Source organism: Psittacula echo (assembly GCF_963264785.1).
Source record: "Psittacula echo genome assembly, chromosome: 1".
Classification (NCBI taxonomy): domain Eukaryota; kingdom Metazoa; phylum Chordata; class Aves; order Psittaciformes; family Psittacidae; genus Psittacula; species Psittacula echo.
In genome coordinates, this window is record NC_137735.1 from 72,445,624 (window position 1) to 72,469,382 (window position 23,759).

General features: G+C 35.1%; 1 protein-coding gene and 1 long non-coding RNA gene across 7 annotated transcripts in view; one reads left to right on the forward strand and one right to left on the reverse strand.

The window, feature by feature from the left end:
* SCLT1 (sodium channel and clathrin linker 1) overlaps positions 1-23,759 on the forward strand; it is a 32,769-nt gene that overhangs the window by 5,080 nt on the left and 3,930 nt on the right. For 4 of the 6 annotated variants that reach the window (XM_080614139.1, XM_080614141.1, XM_080614144.1 and 1 more), the window contains 12 exons: positions 129-194; positions 1,779-1,849; positions 6,594-6,684; positions 6,857-6,948; positions 8,567-8,744; positions 10,810-10,908; positions 12,001-12,072; positions 13,013-13,087; positions 14,281-14,426; positions 15,631-15,823; positions 17,198-17,394; positions 22,781-22,859. In XM_080614139.1, the coding sequence (XP_080470265.1) occupies positions 129-194; positions 1,779-1,849; positions 6,594-6,684; positions 6,857-6,948; positions 8,567-8,744; positions 10,810-10,908; positions 12,001-12,072; positions 13,013-13,087; positions 14,281-14,426; positions 15,631-15,823; positions 17,198-17,394; positions 22,781-22,859 (1,359 nt within the window). The remainder of the gene's footprint in view (positions 1-128; positions 195-1,778; positions 1,850-6,593; positions 6,685-6,856; positions 6,949-8,566; positions 8,745-10,809; positions 10,909-12,000; positions 12,073-13,012; positions 13,088-14,280; positions 14,427-15,630; positions 15,824-17,197; positions 17,395-22,780; positions 22,860-23,759) is intronic. The other 2 variants (XM_080614142.1, XM_080614143.1) reach the window with 2 other exon arrangements.
* Positions 13,130-22,900, reverse strand: LOC308219355. The gene is made up of 5 exons (XR_013956489.1): positions 20,854-22,900; positions 19,822-20,100; positions 15,499-15,666; positions 14,351-14,415; positions 13,130-13,745 (listed from the first exon to the last, which is right to left on the reverse strand). It is a non-coding gene; the product is annotated as an uncharacterized lncRNA (long non-coding RNA).

The window sequence follows — 23,759 nt, forward strand, 5'->3', positions numbered from 1 at the left end:
CAAAGGCATATTGGGTTTCCTGCGGTGTGTATACATTTTTGGGAAATGTTTTCAGTTGACTATGAAACTATAATTATACACTCTTTGTGATGATAATGATTATAACAAGCTCTGAATTCTCTTTTTAGGATCAGCTGACTGGTTCTCAGAGGTTGACTCAGCAACTGCGCATAGCCAATGAGAAAAAAGAGTTGGTAAGTAAAACTTCTGAAAAATGACCTAGTAAATTATGGGGAGGGGTTCTACTAGAGCCTCAAAGTATAAAAGAAAAGCAAAAAGTCCTTCATATATACCTTGTTGAAAAAGAAATTGTGCCTTTCAGAATTGCAGACTTTTCTGGGGATGAGACAAAAATCAAGTAGTAACAGCTCTTTTTTTCCTTAACTCCAAACACCTGGTCAGCGTGGTTGAGAGGTTAGCTCTTAATATTATGTGAGCTCTTTCTTCAAGAAGTCAGGTTACACTCATAATTTGAGTATGTGGTGAGTACACTTCAGTTACACATGTCCAAAGCCATCTTCACAAAGGAAAAATTGAATTACCATCTTTTATACAGGCTGTTCTCTGCCATATGTTTACTGATTGTTTGGCACTTCTGGCTTCAGTGTCTGTTGTCAACCTTTTCAAAGATTTTTCTGAGCAATAATCGTCTACCAGTACTTCATCCATATACTTGGATTATGAGACACCTTAGTCTTTAAGATTTAGCCTAGGACTTCCCAGGATTAACAAAAACTTTTAATACTGTAAAAAAATCAAGGTGAAATCCTGACCTACTATAGGTAGTCTACTGTCTTCTGTCTTTATCACTGGAACCCTTTTTCCTCAGATGTGACCTCCTGTTAAAATATTCTTGTTAAAATATTAGCCAGATTTCTTTGGTGTGAAATAACGTGGGTATGAAGGAAAGATTATTACATTCTTTGTCATGGTGCCTCTATTATTGAAACTTCTCTATTGCCATCTTTTCCCTTTCCCTACTTCTCTATTCTGTTCAAAGCCAGTGAAGTCTTTAAATGTTCTTTGATGCTTTTTTCAACATATCTAATCATTCTTATAGCTCACCTTTAAATTCCAGTTGTGTCATCATTCTTGAACTGTGGTGCTGGAAACAGTACAATATTCCAATTGAGCCCTTACCAATGTTGTGTAGTATATTGCAGATTACTACAGAACTGTATCTTGCAAGCAGTTGTCCTGTTAATAAAAGCAAAATAACACTGAGAGGAACTTGTATATTATGTCATTTCAAAATTAACTATTCTGTAAAGATAGATTCTTTAGAGTTATTGGGAGGTAGCTGTCTGAAAAAAAATCTTTTGAGGCAGTTTTGCTGAGGGTTTTGCAGTTACAGACTGTTTAATCTGCTGTTACGACGTCAGTAGTAGGTACCTAGAAAAACAATCACTAAATGCTTAAAATCATAAAATTGGGAAGAGATGATATGGAGAGAGAGTAAAATATGTGAACTCATGGAAAGAGATGAAACAGATGATGTTAACATAAAGGTAATCCATTTGTCCTATCCAAAGGATATTACAATTCTCATCTCAGGAAGTTTCTGTGCTACGAAAATATGGGGAGGATTAAGTAAAATCACTTCTGTGTTTGCCCTTCTAAAATACTCTGTCTAAACCTTGGAGATGAGCCACAGTTTTAAATAGACCTTGCTGGCTATTTGAATGGTATTATATTGTGTAGAAGTGCCCTGTCACAATTCTAAGCATCTATTTTCAGTACTGTAAGGAACATGTTACATGTATCTCCTTATTTTGCAGATTAATCAACAGCTTCTGCAAATGGTAGCACAACAGAATGTGGAACTAGAGAACCAACAAAAACAACTGAGGTATAAACTAGGCAATTAAAAAATTATTAATTATCTGTTCTATAGCTTTTTCTAACCTGCTACTATATCATGGGCCTTGTTTGTACTGTAAACTGCCTTGATAGTGATAGTTACAATGGTTTCAGTTAAAGCCTCTTAAGTTTGTTAGAACTGTGCATCATTAGTGTTAGGGTAGCAAATTTCCAGTTAGCAATACTTGTCTCAGCTGTTTCCTGAAATATTCAACATTTGACTGTTGGTTTAAAAAGAGCAAAGTGTCAGTATCACAGCAAAATTTACTCTGGAGATAAGTTTTCAGTACAAGACAGTTTGCTCAAAATCCAGTGACATAATTACTCATTAACATTCTGAAATTTGAATGTTCAAAGTAGTTTTAAATTTGAATGATGTTAATAAAATTTCCATTCACTGTTTGTCAATAATGAGCAATAAAATGTGGGCTCTTTGGAAATTAGAGGTAAGAGGAGTATTAATTATATTCCTGAAGTATATCAAGGAAAACAAGGAAAATAGCCGTGACACAATTTCATGATTATTTGTATTTACAGCCAGAGTCTGTTCAGTGCCAGTTTACTGTATCTGTTAACCCTTCTAATTAGTGATGGTTGAGGTAAAACTAAAATTTCAGTAACTAGTGGATTTGTAGAATGACAATAAAAAGGAAATTGATTCTATATCAACCAGTGATGATTTTTTTTTTCTTTTATAGCTTTACCCTAAAACTTTAAATAAGCTCTTTAAAATAAACATTTATGTTTATAGGCATGAAATTTATAATGTGCTTAAATTTGGAGTTAAATTTTCCTTTGATTTCTAGATACTGTAATTTCCTTCAATACTGTGATTAAAATATTTAGTATAGTTGGACTGCTGTGATTTTGTTAGATGGTTTTCTATTTTGATTTTTAAAGAACATAGAATCATAGAATATTTAGGGTTGGAAAGGACCTTAAGATCATCTAGTTCCAACCCCCCTGCCATGGGCAGGGACATCACCCTCAAAATGGTAAAAATCACTCCTATTTTTATGTAAACAGTTAAAGATGGCTCTCCATGTGTATGCACTCAATTTTGTATGCAGTTTTTGCAAGCAATGCTGGTATTGAAAAACCTAGGTTGGCTGCATCAGACCTTCTCTCTCCTCTCTTCTGAACCCATACAAAATATTACATGAAAAGCAGCTGCTATCTGTTGTAGTGCTAAGTGATTGTCACTGTAAAGACTGGGTATTACAGGAATTTCAGCATCTGTTTAATGAGTCTAGTTGTACTATTCGTAGATATTAACATTACCGTGTCACAAAACCCACATTAAAAGGTACAGGTTGAGGGTGAATTAATAGATTTATTAGTGTTGAATATTGGTCATGGTTGAATATTTATTAAGCAATTTAAAAGTTGGGGGTTTTTTTAAGATTGGATGCATCCAAGTTTTCTTGCTGTTAGAGTAATAAAAAATAGCTGCTTCTACAATTAAGCTTTCACCCCGGTTGGTACAGTATCGTTTACTTACTAGAATAATTTTGTTTTAAACAATATTTAATTTTACATTTCCTTTTGTACAATAAATGTGGGACCAGAACCTGCTTACAAATGCCAGGTTATCTCAATCACTGAAAATGTGGTTTTGAGAGGGACTTGTTAGGAACTCTCGTTTTTATTAGTCAAGATTTTTCTTTGGAAAAACTGTTTTCATGAATCATGTTTTGGAAAACAAGTGTTATGACAAGCAATCAAAGATTAACATGGTACTTGGGGTATTTGCCAAAATAAAATATTTCCAAACTTAGTAATCACTTGCAATTTGCTTGTGCTACTGTTCTTAGAAGGGAAATAACATTTTCATATCCCTACTTTTTTTGCAATTTCTTTCTTTGCAGAGGATATTAGTATTGAATTACTGTTTTGATCTCTCATTCATCTGTAAATCTTTGCTGTTGCATTGACATGCTTAAAGTGACTCCTGTAATAAGTGGGGCTGAAAGCAATTAGCATAAACTGAACCTATTTTAGATATTCAGTAAATGTCTAAATTCACTCTAAGGTCTCTCACCCACAGTCATGAGATTTAATGTTTCCTTTCAAGCTGCTGGTTTAGAAGTCTTTCTGGAACTATTTAATCTGGCCGGCAGTGATCGTGAGCAACCTTTGTCATTGTTACACTCCCTTATAGCATTCTCAGTTTTGGGAAAAGAGGATCTTGGAGGATTTTTGCATCTAATTATGGGCTCTGATTACACTTGCATCCTCTCACATCAGCTAGAAGTTCTTGTAACCCTGAAAGCGGTGCTTTTATATTTGTAAAGCTAATGACAGCAGCTCTGTATAGCTCTAAAAGTGCTGCAGTGATTTTTTTCAAAAAAGTCTGGCGTATTCTACAACTTGTTTCTCCTAACATGAAGTTACATAGATGTAGTTTGCATGGATTATATAGCATATATTACACACAATTCCAATCCTTTAGATTGTTTTTAATAGATACACATTGATATATGATGGTAGAGTAACAAGTCATGAGAGGAAAAGTAGATCTAAAAAAACCAGACTTGTATATAAGAGAATTTAGATTTGATTTAGGTTTGTGTGGCCTAGATTGAATGTAATTTTGGAGATTTTGATATTGCTATATTTATAAATGTGTTTTGATAAACTTTAGATACTTTAAAATTAATTATATCAAAGTATGCAATCTGACATGTAGCCATGAAACACTTTAAACATGCTCCTGACATATTGTCATGCAGTGTCTCCAGTACATGTGCCTAAAGGAATACTGTTAGATTAAGATTTGGCAAGTAATCTGGGAAAAAGAAGACAAAATGAAGAATTCTGCTGGAAGTTATTTTCAGCCTGATGTTAGCTGTTATTCTTTTGATCAGACCTTACCCAAAATAAAAAAACTGAAATTTGGGCAAAAACTCCCTAAGTGCTTAAGAACTAAGTCATTGCTTCTCATCAATGTTAATGTAAACTGAATTTAAAATGTACTACATTGTACTATTTATGTACTATTATGCTAGCTATTGAAGGGCCATAATCTGCCACTCTTAGAGACATTGTAATATTTGATATATTTCTGTAGAGAATTGAGGTTTGAATAGATTTCACTTATATGCTGAATATGAATATATTCACTTATATTTTACTGAAACATTTATTTGTGCTTTAGTGTTTCAAAGCTCTGTTGTATACAGCTAATCATTTAGTTCACTGTATTGCTGTTCTGTTGAATTAACTACTAGCAGCTGTCTCTGGAGAGGGGATGCGTAACAGTCAGTGACCTGATGGTCTTTTCTGGTGGCTTGAACTGTTGAGTTTTACTGAGGGTATTAAAAATGTTTTAATCTATATGCTAATGAAATATTTTTAAAGATTGGTAGATAAAATATATAAACTAAGCAAACTGGCATTGCTAGGGTCTGTATCTGCATTTCAGAATCTTAACACTTTTAAACAGAGAACTTGCCAAGGTTATGTTAAAGATTTATTGCACAGTGAAGAATAAAATCTGCATCTTTAGAATTAATTTGTTGCCTGTTAAACACACACCTCTGAATTTTATCTGAATCTGAATTTGTTCCTTAAAATTCATTTTTTATATTTAAACTTTTCTGAGTTTTATAACTTTTTGTTTGTTTGTTTGCTTCTCCTTATGCTGGGTTTTAAGGTTTTGTTTTGGTTTACAGCATATTTTAAATATCTGGGGGAAAGCAACTTAATGTCCTAATAAATTCAACAGTACTTTTTGTAGGAGAAAGGTGCATAATTCAGATGGAGTAAGATCAAACTTCTGGACCTGCAATGAGAACCTTATGTCTGGAAATAACATTTTTAACTTTGTTTTTTGCTTTTAAAAGAAGCTGTAACAAAATTAGCTTTTCTGATTAATTAAGCTGAAATTAAGTATTTGCTGTGGAATTGCTGGGATTATGTATATCTTGCTTAAGATTTTCATGTAGATATAATATGTTCTTGTCTTTTATGTCATTAAATCAAAGTCACTACAAGGATTGTTTTGCTTCATATTGATTATTTAAATATTTTCTAGCTTTCGTTAATATTGGTGCTCCAGTTTGCATTACCTTATGTAATATATTTGCTCTTTTTTAACTGTATCATACATGCTATCATTGGTATTTAAATTTAGCCTAATATGCAGCCTGAATAATTGGGTTACACCCCAGGTGAAGGACTCAGTCTTTCTGCTCTCGAGTAGGAGGGTTGCCTGTTTCAATAAGCTTTTCTGACTAGAAGGAAGCCTGATTCATTAACTAATCTTCATGTAAAACCTATTCAAGTTACAAAGCACATCAGTTAAATTCTTTGGAAGTGGTTAATGATTTTTTTTTTATTTTTTTTTTAATTCCTTGTCAGGTTGCTATAAAAAGTGAAATCTAATTCTGTAAATGATTTTTCTATGAAGTATCTGTGGCCAGTTATATTTAAGCTGACTGAATGACTTGAAGTTCTTGATTGCCTTGTCCTCTCAAATATGAAATCAGCCTTCCTGTTAGAGGTCTTAAAGAAGTCATTTTCACAGAACAATTGTTTAATGAATCTGTTGTTCCTCTTTCACTATGCCACACAGTAAGAAGGAGAAGGGGTAAAAGTTTTCTGCCCTGTAGGAGCAGTGTTATGAAATTTGACTGCACTTCACAGCTATTTCAACAAAGTTGTAATTGATCTGGGGTTTTTTTCCCCTGTAATAATTGAAATGTAATTCATAGACTGTTTTCTCTATACAGGCAAGCCAGAAAAGATGAGCAGACAGCAAATGTTAAGGTTGATGAAATGACCAGAGCAACAAAAAAGCTTCAAAGCCAATTGGAGAGAAAGGTACTTTAGAGAAAGTAATAATTTTCTGTTGCAATTGAATGGCTAGTCAGTTACCTGAATGCCGACATAAAATTAATCCCAAGTTGTTCTCTAACTTGTTTTATGTTAGTACATACTTATTTTGTTCAGGGAAGGTCAGATGATGTCTGGATAATGCATACATTCTTTCTAGGAAGAAAACATGTTATTTGACCAGCAAAGAGAAGCAGCATTTGGCAGACAGTTGTATCAAATGCAGACTAGGATAAAACAACTAGAAACAAGGTAACAGTCACTCCTTGGGTGTTAATCACACAATACTTGCAAGTAAGTTTAAATACTGTTGAGTTTTTTCAGCCTGTGGGTTTTGTGTTTCTGAGCAGCTCTGTTTTCTCAAAATACAGGTATCTTATCCTTGGCTGCTCTCAATCTTGTTATATTCTGCAACCTTTCAGAACAGCTTCTGATTTCAGTGCTTTTAAAATGATAAACAGGCCACCTGATTTTATTGACTGTAATGGAGAAAATATGAGGCATATATGTTTCGTTCTAGTACATAAATTCTAGTTATTCAACTCTTGTTAGCTTTGAGTGGAACTCTAAAGAAAAACATTTTCAAATTTCAGTATCAATGGTTATGTAAACTAGAAGATTTTGAAGTTATTTTTCCCCCCCCCGTGTTAGATAGGATTTGTTTTGAGGTGTTAGTTAAGCAGTATTTACACAGAAAAAGATAATGACATTGTTAAAGGTCGCTTCTTAACAATAAATGCTAATTACGAAAGCAGCTTGAGTAAGTTTGAGCTAAGGAGTAGAACTTAAATTGCAGCACTATCTACTGGAAGATGTAAGACTCGGGTGCTTTTGCATGGATTTTTTTCCCCTCCATTTTCAAGGATAAGACACTTGGCTGAGCACAGTGATTTTTGATTGAAGTATCACAAACTTGGAGTTAATTCGAGTTGTTGAATTATTAACATTAGTCAAATGACCTGATAGTTAAGAATATGTAAATTTCTTACTGAAATAATTGTGTGACTGTTCATCTTCCATTCTTGGCCAGCCTTGCAAGCATGACTCTTCAATAACTCTAGAACCCAAGTAGTTACTGGGGAACCAAGCTTGTAAATCTGTGGTCAAGTACTATCTCAAGTTGTTGCACAGGCTAGTGAGGCTCTCTCTACTTGATGAATTTCGCTGGCCTAAGCATTGTGGAGGATCTTAAGTTTATTTTAGAATGTCTGAAGGAATTAGCTTATTTTACTGTTTTCTGTAAGTTTTTGGTCTTGCAAAAATTGGGCTTTGGTTCTACAAAAATATGATGGTTGTCTCTGTTTTCTGAAGTGCTCTCAATGGATATTTAGAACCATGAACTTCAGTGAACCAACAGTACTTGTGGAACTTTCTGAGATTGTTTGAGGATACCTCTGAGGCTGTCTTGCTCTTTTTCATGCTTACCACTACTGACAATCATAATTAAACAAGATTTTCCAAGCTGTTGTAAAATTACCAGTGGTTTCTTGTTCTAATGGTACAGCTGCAACTTCATTGCTCACTTCCAGTTATTCCATTTGTTCCACAGAGGAAAACTGTATTCCTTCTGGGGCTGTTATATTCTGTTTTAATATAGAACATTTGTGGTGATGTATCCCAGGATGTATCCCAGGATAGCAACATTCTTCTAAGGATCTTCTGAGATTAGGTATCTCAGTTAACTCATTTAGTTCTGTTTGTTTCTAGGACTTGATGAATATTAAGCTCAAAGACTGTCCAAACACAAGCAGAAAACCAGGAATGCAGTTTTGGCAACTTATGAATATATCTTATTAGTTTAGCTTGCAAGTATTAGTGTATTAATTAACCATCTTATTGTTAAATTAGTAAAATTATTACTATCTTGTAGGTTAAGCATTACTGTCCAAGATGCTCAACAGCAGAGAGAAGAAAGAGCAGCCTGGGAGAAACAAGTCATGGAACTTCAGAAAAAGATTGCTAATCTAGTAAGGGAGAAGTGTGATGCTGTTGCAGAAATCCAAGATTACATACACCTCTTACAAGAAGCTAACCTACAAAAAAATTGGGTAAGGCAAATGTTGAAGATAGTTATTAGAATACTTTAATCACAGTTGTGAGGTGCATACACAACCAAGCTGCATGTCTGTTGTACTAAAATTACTACAAGTGCATAGTGCGTAAGATAACAAACTCTGATATGACCATACATTAGTTAGACTTGTTCTACAGTACAAATTTCAAAGAATATGTTGAGTGTCTGCATAAAGGTGACCTAAGTGATAATACTGTACTTGAACTTGAATTTTCAAAGATTTTTTACAGAGCTTCTTGTCAACAGATGTTTCTTATAAACAAATTGGACTGTCAGAATAAAAAGGAAGGTTGTGTTATGAATTTCTAACTTAGGAAAGAAGAGCTAAAACTAAAGGGAATTTTTTTGTTACATGATGGGCATAGGTCAGCAAGAGAGCAAATTCTGTGTTCAGATCTTAATGATGCAGAAGAAATCTGAAAAAGTGTCTGAGCAATCAGTGGGTGAAGTGTGCAGTCAGGAAGAATTTGCCAAGGTGTTTATTCGTGTATTATAAAATGACAGAAAAAATTCAAATGTGCCATACTGGTTGCTGAATTTAGTCTTACCAGACAAAAAATGGTTTAGGAGATAGTGTGGATGTCTCTAAAGAATATACTTGCACAATCCTCCGTGGTGCTAATACGACGATTAGAATGCGCAGAGTGAATGCAGAGTGAATAAAGATGCCTTTAAACATAGTGCCTCCTTCATGTGCAGTTTTGATCAGTCCATTTCAGGAAGACATAGGAGAAACAAGAAAACGTAGGAGAAGTCAACAAAGAAAACTAGAACTTTTTTTTTTTTTTTGTATACAATACGTGATTAAACTGTCATAGCATGAAGGGTATGCAAAAAGTATGTAGGTATGAAAATGGTCAAATTCAGGACAGGACAATCCACCAACACTTCCTAAAGAACAGGGTCTAATTCAGCAAGTCTTGATGTGTCTGTTGATTAAAAAAAAAAAAATCCTTTTTTCCCAGGTCTTAACTTTACAGAAGTCTGTTCTTTGCCCCTTTCGGGAATAGATTACAGGGCTTGGAAAACTTTTGTCTAATATGGGCTCTTTGTTTAATGCTAGGCTTCAGTTTCAGTCAGACTTTTAGAACTCTAATGAATTGTGTTTACTGTCAGGACAGAACTTTAAAACACATCTGATGACTGTAGCCATCAGTAAGTGAAACCCAGTGTAGTCAAAGTCCATGGAAATAAATGGAAGAGCTAACATGTTGAACCGGTGAGCAATTAAGGAGAGAAATGCTCCCTTTTAGTCTGAAGTTGCTTTTTAAACTTGAGGAGCCTCCTGAGTGTCTAAACTAGATTTTTACTTTAACTTTCTAAATATTAAAGTTAGTGTTGCCCTTGCTGATTTCAGTTCTGTGACAAAGGAGGCAGACCTGCCTCTTTTTTTTCTGACAGAAAACGGAACTAGCTTCTTGAAGGACATCCTGCTACCTTCTGGCCTGCTTCCAGAATAAAGTATTGACAAAGCTTAGGGTTCTGCATGTTATTGTAGTTAAACTTATGTGATTGTTCTTGCTATACAAAAAGGGGTTATCATCTTGTTACAGTCTTCTCATGTATTTATAGTTATTTAGGAAATCCTTTGGTGCCATCTTTTCCTTCTCAGAATTTCCTCACAGCTTCGTGCATCTCATTTGTTTCCTAACAGAGAACTTACTATGCATCATTGTTGGTATTTTTTATTACAGATCTGCCCCTAAATGAGAACATGGGAGAGTAGCTCTAAGTTCCTATGCTTTCTTCTGTGTAATTCTACACGCAGCCAAAATCTGAAGGTCCCAATAATAAGTCTCAAGAGAAAAAGGCATCTACTGATGCTAACTTTTTGTGTGGTACTGATGTACAAGAAGGTGCATTTAATGCAAAATGCTCACTGTTCTTGTTCTCTAGCTGGGTCTTAGCGTCAAGCTACTCCAAAGCAAAAAGGAAGAAAGGTGTTTTGAACAATGACTGTGTGGTTTCTTCTCTCAGTGCTAGATGCTTTGTCACCACTGAAATACCAGTAGTATTTCAAGTTGTGGGTTTTTTTCTAGGCACACTCGAGGGAGAAAAAAAAGGAAGAGGAAATAAAAAAAATGAAATATGAAATGTCTCGATTCGCAGAAGATAATGCTGCAAGAATTAGAAAGGCAGTAAGTTATGGTGTTTAGAAGGAATGGGAAGATTTTTTGGTTTTCCTCACTGTGAAAAGCTGTAGATGATGCATGATCGTGAGCAGTTTTCTTACAAGTGTTTGAGTAATATAGATAGCAAGGCAGCATGCTAACACTACTGTACTTTTCAGGTTTGTTACCTAGACATAAATTCTTCCAAACTAAATGGTATTCTGAAATTTATTTTAAGACAAGCTCCAGAGGAAATAAAAGCATGTGTTGGCAATGTCTTTTTTGCAAGTGAACAACAGTGTAAAGCTATTATTTTATTTTCTTAAGTTTTCAGTGGTGTAATTAATTTTGACTCCTTTCACTTTTGTCTCTATGACTCAATGTGCCTGTGTACTGTATAGGGATGAAAGGATTATTTTTCTTTCCAATCCTTTCATTTCAAGAGGTGTCAGGAGCATACTACCTAAATTTTCAGAGGCTAGGATGATAAAGTTTGTGCTTTCCATTTATGGTTACCTGAAAGAATCACAAAAATTGTATGGATTACTTAAAACTGTCATAAGTGGTTCAGGGAAAGTACAAGAGCTAAAGAGCAACTAGGATAACCACTTTAGTTGTAACAGTCCTTTACTGAATAGAATTTAGAAGCTTAGAAATGCCCTATTTCTTATTTTGAAATTGTCTCAGTAAAAGTGAATCTATCAGAAGCACAGAAAGTAAAATTTTAAACCACGAGTTGTCATGTTTCTCCAGGTATTAACAAATATTTATTTTGTTATGCGATCTAAAAATGTCTTGTTACACAAATGGCAAATATCTTGCACCTGATAGCAGCTTTCTTGATAGAATTAGTGTTCTTTTTATAAGGCCTTGTTGTGATATCTTCCTTTCTGTCTTTTTTTTTTTTTTTTTCTTAACAAGTATGGGTTGATAATAAACACTCTTCTAACATTTGTACAATAAGATTTGTCAGTTATTGTAATTCCAGGTATTTTTATATATATGCACCGCATATAGAATATATATATAAAAATATATATTTATATATATACATTTAAAAAAAACAAGATGGAAAATTAGTTCATGGGTTTATGTGTTCTCCTTTGGCTTTGATCACAGGTAGACTTGGCAAAGAAGCAGTATAAATTGCAGATTTCTCGACTAGAAGAAGAACTTTCAGCTCTTCAGATGGTATGGTATTGACTGATTAAAGTATTTTTCATAGCAAAATGTTTGTGACTTCTAGTTTTTGTTGATGAGGTAAAATGCTAAATTCTGGCTAAAATGCAGTCAACTAAAACACGACTAATGAGTAATTTGTCTAGGTCTATGTTTTATTACTGTATAGCACTTTACATCCTTCGTAACTCCAGACATTAAACACAGAGTGCCTTTCACGTTACTTGACAAAAGCAGCCGTGTGCAGCGTCGTAAGGGTGCAGAGATTCATATTTAGGTATAAAGCGTATTTGGTTTGAAACTTCATTTTTAATGTACAGATTTGCCTTATGCATATACAATCATACCTTACCTTCCCTGAAAAATTGACTGTCTGTGCATAAAATTACACAGTTCTGCAAATCCACCCATTTCTTTGTGTACATTTATTCCTTGATGTAGGTTTAGTTCACAAGCATCAAGTCAGTGAGATGCTGTGCTCTAGAAAATATTTCCCATGCGATGGCATTTCTTAGGTATTCCTGTTTCTTTCAGGGATAAAGCATGGAAAGCTGAGTATCTGTACCATATCATATCTATAGTTGGGTATGTAGAAATGAAGTATATGAAAGTTGATAAATACGCTAAGAGAAAGTCTGTGCATTACAGTCATCACATTCTTGAATGAACCAAGCGCTTGTAACAAATTGTGCGGGAGACCAAAAGAGCTCAGTGCATATGCACAGTGTGGGTTAAATTTCTTAAAAAAAGCTTTCATTTTACGTGTCTTGGTCTGTATTATGAATGAGACTGATCCTATGGAGAAAATAATGAGCAGGTAATTATAATCAAATGCATTCATACCAGCAGGAAGAATTACATTTACAATGGCTAGTTTTAAGCTTTGACACTTCTTGAATTTTTAGAGTTATTTTTTTATTAGATTTATCTTAAAATGACTTTTGAAAAACAGGAGTGTGGAGAAAAACAGGGTCAAATTGAACGAGCTGTTAGAGAAAAGAGAGCAGTAGAAGCAGAACTTGAAAAGGTAAGGCAGTTGCATGCTTTTTCACATCACATTTAAGATCACTTTTCAGAAGGAAAAGATACATAAATTTTTCCCATTTCTCATGGCTTGTTTTTTCTTAATTTTCTTATTTGATTCTTGGAGTAGATTTTCTTAATGGTAAATTTTCATGCAGTCATTTTAAGTTCAGGTTTTTATGTAATCCAGAAAGCATTTTAAAGCTGTAATACTAAACTGAAAGGGTTCTTTGGAAAGTATAAAAAGTGAAAGAAGAGATGTTTGATGTCACGGAAAGGACTCAGTCAGAGATCAATGTGATCAGACAAAGCCATTTATTATAGAAAACTAACTCTTTATATACTATTTCTTAAAGTTGTTTACACTAACTTGGCCCATTGTGATTGGATACGTATCTTTAAGGCCCTTAACAACTAACATGTAATTGGTTAAGCACCGGTGTGAGAACCTGACCTTCAAAGTTTTCCAACAGTCCTCAATTTAGCAACTCAGTAAATTCCAGCTCCTTCTTATCTTCCTGGGATTCTCACTCCCAGTGCCTCACTCCCATCCTCCTTCACCTTTAGCTGTCCCTTGGTTCATGTCGAACTCCATGTAGGCACTTGCTGATCTGGGTGTGTGGCCTTTCTTTGCCAGAAAATCATCCACAGTTTGACATAATCTGAAAGAGTGTTGGCACACATTCCAGTTAAGCTTAATAGACAGAAAAATTAATGGATGCCAGACCTTTGTAAACTTTTTTTCCCAAGTAACAGCAATAATGATTTTTGTTCAAAACTTAAATTCAGTTTTGTTTTAAATGACTGGAAAATAAGGTGCAATGAGGAATAAATAATCTCCTTGTCAGTATCATAGAATAGTCAGGGATGGAAAGGACCTTAAGATCATCTAGTTCCAACCCCCTGCCATGGGCAAGGGTGCCTTACTCTAGACCATGTCGCCCAAGGCTCTGACCAGCCTGGCCTCAAACACTGCCAGGGAAGGAGCATTTGCCACTTCTTTGGGCAACCTGTTCAGTGCCTCACCACCTGCACAGTAAAGAGCTTCTTCCTTTCATCCAACCTGAACTTCCCCTGTCTAAGTTTGAACCCATTACCTCTCATCCTGTCACTACAATACTACACTGTAACACAGTATTACACTGTCAGTCACCAGTGCAAGGTAAAGATGATGTTACGCATAAGCTTATTCTTCAGATTTACAGGGAAGACGAAGGATATGAATCTGACAACAGAAAACTAGAGCAACTGCATCAGAAGTACTTACTTGCAGAGACTACAAAAGGTGACCTTCAGCTCACTCTTCAGACAGCACAAAATAAACTGAAACAGCTGGAAATGAAGTAAGAAATGGATGTTACAGAAATTAGCATGGAAAACAATGGAAATTGTGTCTGAGTATTTAAATTGTTAGTCTGTGTTAGGGGGTTTTTTTTACATCTTTTTAACCAGTGACAGGAATAGTATCCAGATACCACAATTCTCAATCAAGGGCAATTATGAATCACTGTAAAAGAATTAAAGGGGATAATGTGCTATAGAATGAAAGATCTTTACGAGATAAGAATTGTAAGCAATTTTTTGACCAAAAAAAAATAGAATAAGAAAATAGTATATTATTTGGACTCTCACTGTTTTTAAATACTGTTTGTAGGAAAAGTATGAAATATTCAGGAAGAATTTATAATATTATAAATTCATCTACAGTGAGGTATCTCCTAATACACGCAGAACACTGTTTACATAGCATACTGAGTTTCAGGTATGTGTTCAGAACTAACAGGCATTATTGCAGTTCCAGTAATACAGTGGTAAAAAGTACACATTTTTAGAAGAGGTTGTAGTTTTCAGCATGAAAATACAGGATTCTCTAGAAGCTTTAGTCATTTCTGTACTCTGATCACCCTGAATCATAGAATCATAGAATACTCAGGATTGGAAAGGACTTTTAGATCATCTAGTTCCAGCCCCTCTGCCATGGGCAGGGACGCCTTACTCTAGACCATGTTGCTCAAGGCTCTGACCAGCCTGGCCTCGAACACTGCCAGGGATGGAGCATTTACCACTTCCTTGGGCAACCTGTTCAGTACCTCACTACCCTCACAGTAAAGACCTTCCTCCTTATGTCTAACCTAAACTTCCCCTGTTTAAGTTTGAACCCATTACCACTTGTCCTGTCACTACAGTCCCTAATGAAGAGTCCCTCTCCAGCATCCTTATAGGCCCCTTTGCCAGATTAATCCTCAGTTGGGAATCTGGAAATGTGGTAAAAATTAAAATCTTTTGTTTGACATCATTTTACTAAGATTGTTACAACATTAGATTGGTTTTATGAATTCCGTCAGGATAAAATTCTTTGCTGACTTTTGTATAGTTCTAGCTGTCAACTGTTAAACATGCTGAGCAGATACAAACTTTCAGGAAGAAACGTGAACAGCTGTACTGGATCAGACCTCAGATCTGTCCCAGATTATTTTTTTTTTTTTCCGCTCTTGTGTGGTAGTTGCTCAACTCTTGAGTTCCAGCAAGACATTTCTTCTCTTTCAGCTTTGAGGAGGAGAAGTCCCGTTCCCAGGAAGTTATCTGTAATTTGCAAAGGACTTTGAAATCAGAAAGAGAAAAGAGTGTCTCTATCAGTGAACAAAGCCTAAAGCTTCAGCAAGAGAATGAACAGTTGCAAAAAGAAATGGAGTACTTGAGAAAACAGGTCATAGAGGCTCAACGAAAAGCTAACATAAAGGTATGGTTTATATGTTAGTTTTATTTTAACATGACTGATAATTACTTGATAAGGCAGCAATTCTAAGAGAAAATCATTTAAACTTTATCTTAAGGAAGAAAGTTTCAAGGATGCTTCCTGTTTTCTGCTTAAAATCTACTTCATTGTAGCATTTTTTCCACAGAATATTTAGGTAACTCAATCTCTGCCAATTAATTTTTAGTTAAATTTGTATAAGAAGATCCCAGATATTCTTTGTTTAAGATGATTAAATAGTATAATAATTACATAATAATCCTCCAAGTGATTTCACTTACTCCAGTTCCCGATCTTCATTTATCTATCTGTAATATGTTACGAATCTCTGTATAACTTTCAGTCTAGAGTGTTCCTCTATTTGTATGTCCACCATGTTGTCAGTGCAGTGTGCAACTAATAAATAATTTAATACTGTGGTTGTCGAACATTGGCCCTGTATTTTCCGAACAGAGAACATTCTTCTTTATGAATAGTTGCAAACAAGATAATTAGCTGAAAGATTATTCCTTTTTGAATGTGTTCCATTAAATGCACCTGAACAGACTGCGGGTGCTAGAATGAATTAATAGTAACCTCAGCAGATTTGTTGTACCTTTAGTTTCTGGAGCAAATAACAGCTTTGACCCTTGGTGTGCTTTCTAGGCATACAAAGCTGGTACTTTTCCCCTCTGCTCTTAACTGCGTAAGTGTAAAGATATTGCAGAGGGATGTAGGAATCTACAGCAATTAAGAAGACTTCAGTAAGCAGTTTTACAAGTTATGAGTGGGGATCATCTCAAGTCTGGTTTCCACTTTGCACCACAAGATAAAGGAAGCAGACAAATGAAATAGGAAATCTTGCTACAGCTCCAGAATCCTTAAGTCAAATGTAGTTTAAAAGCAGAGAATCAGTCTTGTAATAGTTATAAACAGTTTTAACAGTCTTGTGACAGTTATAAAACATATATCAGATCTTTGTCTTTCTCTTCTTATAATCAAGACAGGCTTCCAGTATAGTCACAGGTAAGATTTATTATTTTCATTTTCCTGTGACATACGAAGGATTTTAGATGCAGTTAAGAAATTCTTGATACATTTTAGCTAGATGAAAAAGAAAGAACGTGTTTCTTTGAAGAAAACTCAAGAGAGAAGGATAAAGATTATTTCCAAAAATAAGCATGCACAGCTCATTATCATTCATTGTCAGTTATACTATTTGCTTAAATTGGCCTTGGGAGCATGTATGCCTTTGAGCATATAATTACATGTTTAATTATTCTATGTTACATACTTTCAACAAATGTTTATAAATTGAACTTAAGTGTTGGGGGGGAAAAAGTTAGAGACTTGATTGTACCGGAGTTGTATTTTTTCTAGATAAGCACAATGGAGCATGAGCGTGATGTGAAAGAACATGGATATGAAGCTCGACTTAAGGAAATGGAAGACATCAATCAGAAGTCTACTGCTGAACTTACATGTCTGTTATTAGCTCAGAAAAAAGCAACAAATCAATGGAAAGAAGAAACAAAAAAAATTATTGAAACTACAGAAGCCAGGATCAGTAAGCTAAAGTAAGTGCAATTTTGTTCCTTTTCTGGAAGCTGTTACTGTTTTAGTTACTGTTGGCATAGTAATGCACTTTATAAGTGAACATTTTTCAGGAAATCATAAACTTCCTAAAAAAGTCATATATGGGTATACTGGGGTGGTAGTTTACATTAAAAAGCATTTTATATTGCGTTTCACCAGAAGTTTGCTGTTAGTGCAGCTCTCATAAGCATTGGGTCAGTGTCCCGTTTGTTACTGTAGGTGTTTCCCATTCTTTTGGCTTAAAGTCATGATCTGTTGCTGGTTTTCAGTTCTGTCCTCATTACTGTCTTTTTCCATGTGAAGGTATCTGAAACCTTTTGGCTTCTTTATGAACTTCCCAGCAGCGGCAGCTAACTTTCACATGTTCTGTGCTTCTCTTTTGTCATCTTTTAAGTCTGCAGTGTTTTGGTTTGTGAGGTGTAATCCATATGCATAAAGGAGGCATCAAATAAATAATTCTAAGAACTGAAGCAACATCAGGGAGTGTTAGGTGATTTTTTAATTAAAAAAAAAAAAGAGGCAGAAACAAACAAACAAAAAAAAAGGCATAAGAAGGAAAAACAAATTTTGCAACCTGTAGCTGTAGAGTGATGATTTTCTTATTTCTTCTAATAATACAAGAATGTAGTAGATCAGTGAAAAACCTGTAGATAATGTTGAAAAATAAATTGAACCTTTTAGGCTTCACTGAAAATTATTCTCTGCTTTCTTGGATCTCTGGGTCACAGTTCAAATCAAACACATAATCATTGCCTATAAGACTGAACTTGAAATTACAAAATAATGCTTGGCAGTGCATTGAATACTTGTAGACTAAATTCCACCATTTTCTTCATAAAAAATACATTGCAGTCTTCATTTATGAGAAGAGGTTTCTTCTCTCTAAGCATCTTAAGATGCTGTACGCTTTTAGAAGAATTTATTAGTAGTAGACCTCACCTTCACCTTGCAAGAGGGCAAGGAACCAGTTTTGCTTCAATATACTTATGCCAAAAGTCAACCTTGAAGGTAACTGAGAAGGTCAGTGCTTCTTGCAACATAGGTACTCATTCCAAAGAAAAATGTTGCTCTTGGCAGCATGGCTAACACCTCCTGACTAGTGTTTATTCTGTCTATTCCTGCAAAATATCTGGTCTGGTAGAGTATGGAACGAAGCTGTTCTGGCTTTTGGTTGCATCCATTTTAGATCTACTTTGAGTTCTAATGACATTTACTGAAGTGAACTGAGATAGCAAATATTTACAATTATAAAATAGTTATTTAAATGAGTGATTGCTGTTAAAGGTTGTAAAAAAAGTAGTGTAGCACTCTTATTTAAAGATGGGTTGCCCCAAGGCTTTTCTACTGAATTTAGGCTGTTTCTCCCTCTAAGAGTGTGCATGTATGTAAAAAAATCTATAGCTGGTTATATGTGTTTATAAACACATATATAAATTATTACTGTCAGATTAATTTTTGGGGAATTTTGTATTTGAAATCAAGGTGAATTTAATACTTCTTAAAGACCTGTGCAGGGTTTGACGGGGATGGAGTTCATTTTCTTTGTAGCAGCCTCTGTGGTGCATGCCATGGCTTAGGTCTATGACCAAAGTAGTTTCAATAACAGTGATGTTTTAGCTGCTGCTGAACAGTGCTAATACAGGGTCAAGCCTTTTTCTGTTTCTCACTGTGCTCCCCCAGCAAGGAGGGTGGTGGTAGGCAAGATGCTGGGAGGGGACATAGTGGGATAGCTGACCCCAGCTGACCAAAGGGATATCCCACACCATATGATGTCATGTTCACCAGTAAAACTGGATGGAAGTGCTTCCAAGGTAGCTGTTGTGTTCATACTAGCTTGCTGTTGCTCTGCTGGTGAGGAGTGATTGCTCTTGCATCCTTTTTTTCCCCTTTAGTTACTGTCATTCTCATGGACCATGAGTAATTTTCTCATAGGTACCATTCCAGTTCTCTCCCCCTGTCCTCTGGAGGGGGAGAGAGTGAGTGAGGGGGTGAGGGCTCGCCTGCCATCTGGGTCAATCCACCTCAATACCGAAGGACAGAAATGTGGATTTGGAGACAGAACTGCATGTTAACATTTAATTTTAGTTGAATTGGTTTGGTTACTTGCTGTGTTTCAACAGGCTTGTATTTTAATAGTTGTATCTCTGCAAGGGTCTGAGATTGAACCACCAGTTCAGTTCTGACTAGGAATAGTAAGTAGAATGAAGTGAGCTTCTGAGATGCAAAAAGTAATCTTTGACATTCATTTAAGGGTTTAGATGGAAAATAGTAAGGAGAGAAGTACAGAAATTCTATAAATTTAGTAAATTTCTCAGGGTAATTCTTTTCATAACACAAAAAGAGCTTTTAAATCTTGGTGAATAATTTAACTACTACATATAGTTCATGAATTAGTAACTGACACATACTTGAATTTCCATTTCTTTTTCTCCCCCTCTATCTGGAACGTTATTGAGGTCATCTAAATAACCAAATCAGAATTAGATTTCATGTTGAATAAGTTATTTTGATCTTCAGTGTCACTTCTTCGTAAATTTGTATGAATTTGATGAGATATATACAATCCACGTTTTTGGTGCTGATCTACAGGTTATAAAGCTTCCAGTTGTGAAATTGTAAGCTCTCAGATCACAGTCATTTTGAATGTCCTAAAACTTCAAAGGATGTAGGTGATCTGCCTTTGACAGCTGTGATAAAACAAAAAAAAGAAAAAAAAAATCAGTATTGAGTGTTTGCAGCTTATTTTATGTTTCTTGTCATTTGAAAGAATTTACTTTTGAAATAATTGAGAAATACATGCACATATTTTTAAAGGCTCTTGCTTTCATCAAAGTACTGTAATCTAGAAAAATTATTCCTATGGCTATATTTGGGAGGAAGAGACTGGGTAGGACTGTTCTTGTTACGTTTACAGCATCGTGTATAAAGCAATATAGTTCTTCAGACTTCAGCTAAGTAAATGAGAGCACAGAGAGAAAGTGAAATCAGCAAAACCAAAGGAACATTTAGGAAATTTTTTAATTGAAAGGAAACAAACTTCAGTAGCAAAAGAATACAGGATAGATTGAGATGGGGTGAGAAAGAGAGTTCTGACAACACAATTTAAGCAAAAAACAGGGTAATCGTGTCAGCCAGCATTTACTAAAAGAAAATAAAGTGAAAGACTCTATGCAGGTTTAAAAATAAGGGCAAATCGTTCCTTCTGTAAAGTCCACTTTGACTTATCTGTACATAAGTAGGTTAAACAACTAAACAGAAAAGAGGTTGTAATACAGGTAGTAATAGATGGTTAATCCTTTCGAATTGGTATTTTTAGTATTAGTATTTTTCATATATTTCTATGTTTTAATCCGGAGAATGAAGGTAAGAACTGGGGCAATTGAGAGAGGATTTTGCAGGTAACCAGTGGTTATACATTAAGCCCTTACCAAACTCTTTACCTGTAGCCAACACCAAGAGCATGTTTTTATTGAACATGATTCTGGTTGTACGAGGGATCAGAACCAGATTCACATGGATAAGCCAAGTCTCATATTCAGTCAGATAATTGAATTATCCACAAAAATGCTCTTGGGTGGAGTAGATCTGGAAAACTGCAGATGGGGAAGAAGTTAGATCCTTGAAACTTGAAAACTTTACAGGAAATCGACAGTTCTGTCAACTTTGCTATGAATATTACTTTAGCTTGTTAGACCTGTGGGTGGTTGCTCAACGAAGGTACATTTTAGCCTGAGAAGGGGTAGTAATAGGTGTACAGAAGTCTGTTCTCTTTTTAGAAATAGAAACTAAATCTACAAAACAAACAGTACCCAAGAGAATTTATAAATGTAGGCTTAAACGAGAAAGAGACTAAGTAGAAGTTAATTCTGTGTAACAAAGCATTTGAGGAGCTTCTGAAATCTTAACTCTTTAATAAAAAAGTAATAAAATTGAGTACTAGTACTTGGTATGAGTAAATCGGTAAAGTAACAATCTTAACCCATGTGCCACTGTTCCCTAGCAGTAAGATACAACTATTTTTTTGGAAAAAATTCAAAATATTTGTGGTAACATGAATCCATCATGTTTGAACCAACTATACTGAACAGCTTTGGGGTTCTTTTTATTTTCACTTAAATTATGATTGTCAGTACTTTACAAAAAGGGAATCCTTGCCATATTGCTTTTAAATTTAAATCAATCTTTTGCTTAGCTTAAGTCATCTTTGCAGCTATTTAGGGTGGTTTTGTTCCAGTTTCTGCCTGTGAAACATTCCTGTGTCACATTTAGTCCCTGACTCAGCAGTAGCCATGTGTGGGTTTTGGAGTTCTCAGTTTTATCTCTTCCATAATTGAAAAGAATCTGCCTCTGAAGGATGACCTTTTTTGGTGCCTGTGCATGAAGTGCTGGCCAGGACTGCCTTCTCCTCCTCCCAACATCCTGTACAGTACACTGAGTTGCACAGCATCTTGAGATGAATAAGTTTCTTCCATTTCTAAAACATTATTCTTGGCTATACTTCCGTACTGTTTGGCAGCTATAGCTGCTTATTTTAAGATGTTCATTTAAAGAAAAAAATTAACAGGATGAGAGACAGCTGCAGGTACTGGAAGTATACAAAATTCATAATTACTAAGAGTAACTGAAGCGTAGTATAATTCCACTGAAAGAACAGCTGGCACGTGTCATATATGTTATATGAGAGCTTTGCAGAATGTACTTGATACAGCTGGCAGATTTATCACCTGTCTGCCAACATGCTAAAAGCTCACCTTTTGTTTCGTACTCACATAATAAAGACAATATGGAGTAGGGCCTGATGTGATTATTCAGCAGTTGAGGTTACTTCCCAATTTTAATTTTAAAGTCTCATGACTGGGGGAGGGTTAACAGTCGGAATGAATCAACTGGCTCAGTAGCCATCACACTTCCTTACATGGGCACAGTTAAACTGGTTTCTTTCAATATGTGTTCAGTGTGAGGCAGGCAGGCAGGCCACCTTCAATAATGTCCATACTGAAGTATGCTTATAGGACAGTAATTAACATGTTACTATAAATATTGGATGCACTCTGGTAACGTACCTTATATTTATAATATATTTGGTAATGTTCTTGCCAAATAAGATTCAGTAAAGAAAAAGTAAAATGTCAAATGCTCTTGACAAAGTCGTATTGAATACATTCCTTTCCTCTGGCATTATAGTTTTGAATTGCATCATGAAGCAGTTCTAGGTGTGTAGTGCTTTTGAAATCAATGTTTTAAGAGCAATGCTGTAATTAAAAATATATCATAAGCCCTAAACTGCAAGAAAGTAACATGTGAAATTATATTCCAATAACTGATGCACTAATGTGTGTAATCAACATCTTTACTTTTGATTAATAGAAGAGAGCTAAGTCAACAAAAAATTTGTAACCAGGAGCTCATTTCTCAACTGGAAATCGCAAATGAAAAGGCAACCGAGGTAAGATTGACTGATATGACAACTACTTTCAGTTGCAAGCTGGTACATGTACATTAGGATCATAACAGAAACCTATTGAGGTGAGTTATGTTGTTGGCTTATTAAAAACTAAGGATTTTTGACAGAAGTAGTCATAACAGGAAACCCCCGATGGTTCTGCCAACTGACAAGTTCAAATGGCAGGAGGACAAATGACCTTTACTCTCAAATTACAAGGAAAGATAAAGAGCGATCATCTTTCAAGGTTCATAATCTGGCAATTTTAGACAGTACAGGAAATATCTCCGAAGTCACTTGTGACTATCTATGCACACATACCTCTACAAAGGAGAAGGCACTGTGTTGTGGATAATGCAGATAATGCAGATAATATGCAGAGATACCACATTCTCAGCATACTATGTGTATAGTGCAATTTACACTGTATGTGCATATATGCATATAGCGGTATCCATTAAAGATTAATGGCAGGGTTGTTTTGGAATTGCATTGTTCAGTAAATAATGGCCACTTTAGAAAACAGCTATCCTGTCAGCCTCATAAATCTGGGATAACATGCAGTTCAAATCAGGGTAAGTCCTCCAGTGTTGTTTTTTGTAATGCTAGATTATTTAGAGAAGAAAAATGGGGCTGATGCAAGAATAGTTTTTTGTAAGTAAAATATAGTTCTGAAAGACTTTATACAGACCCTTTGCTGAAGAGAACAGATCTGTAGCAAGTTTATTATCTCATTCATATTATCTAGTGTGGCCTTTGTCTCTTTGAGTATAGTTGAAGTATAGCTAAATAAAACACATTTTAAGATATTGTGAATTTAATTACCTGGATTAAAATGTCAGCTTTTTATGCATCTTACTTCAAGATGATGGAATGAGTAAAACTTCCTCTGCAGATCACTAT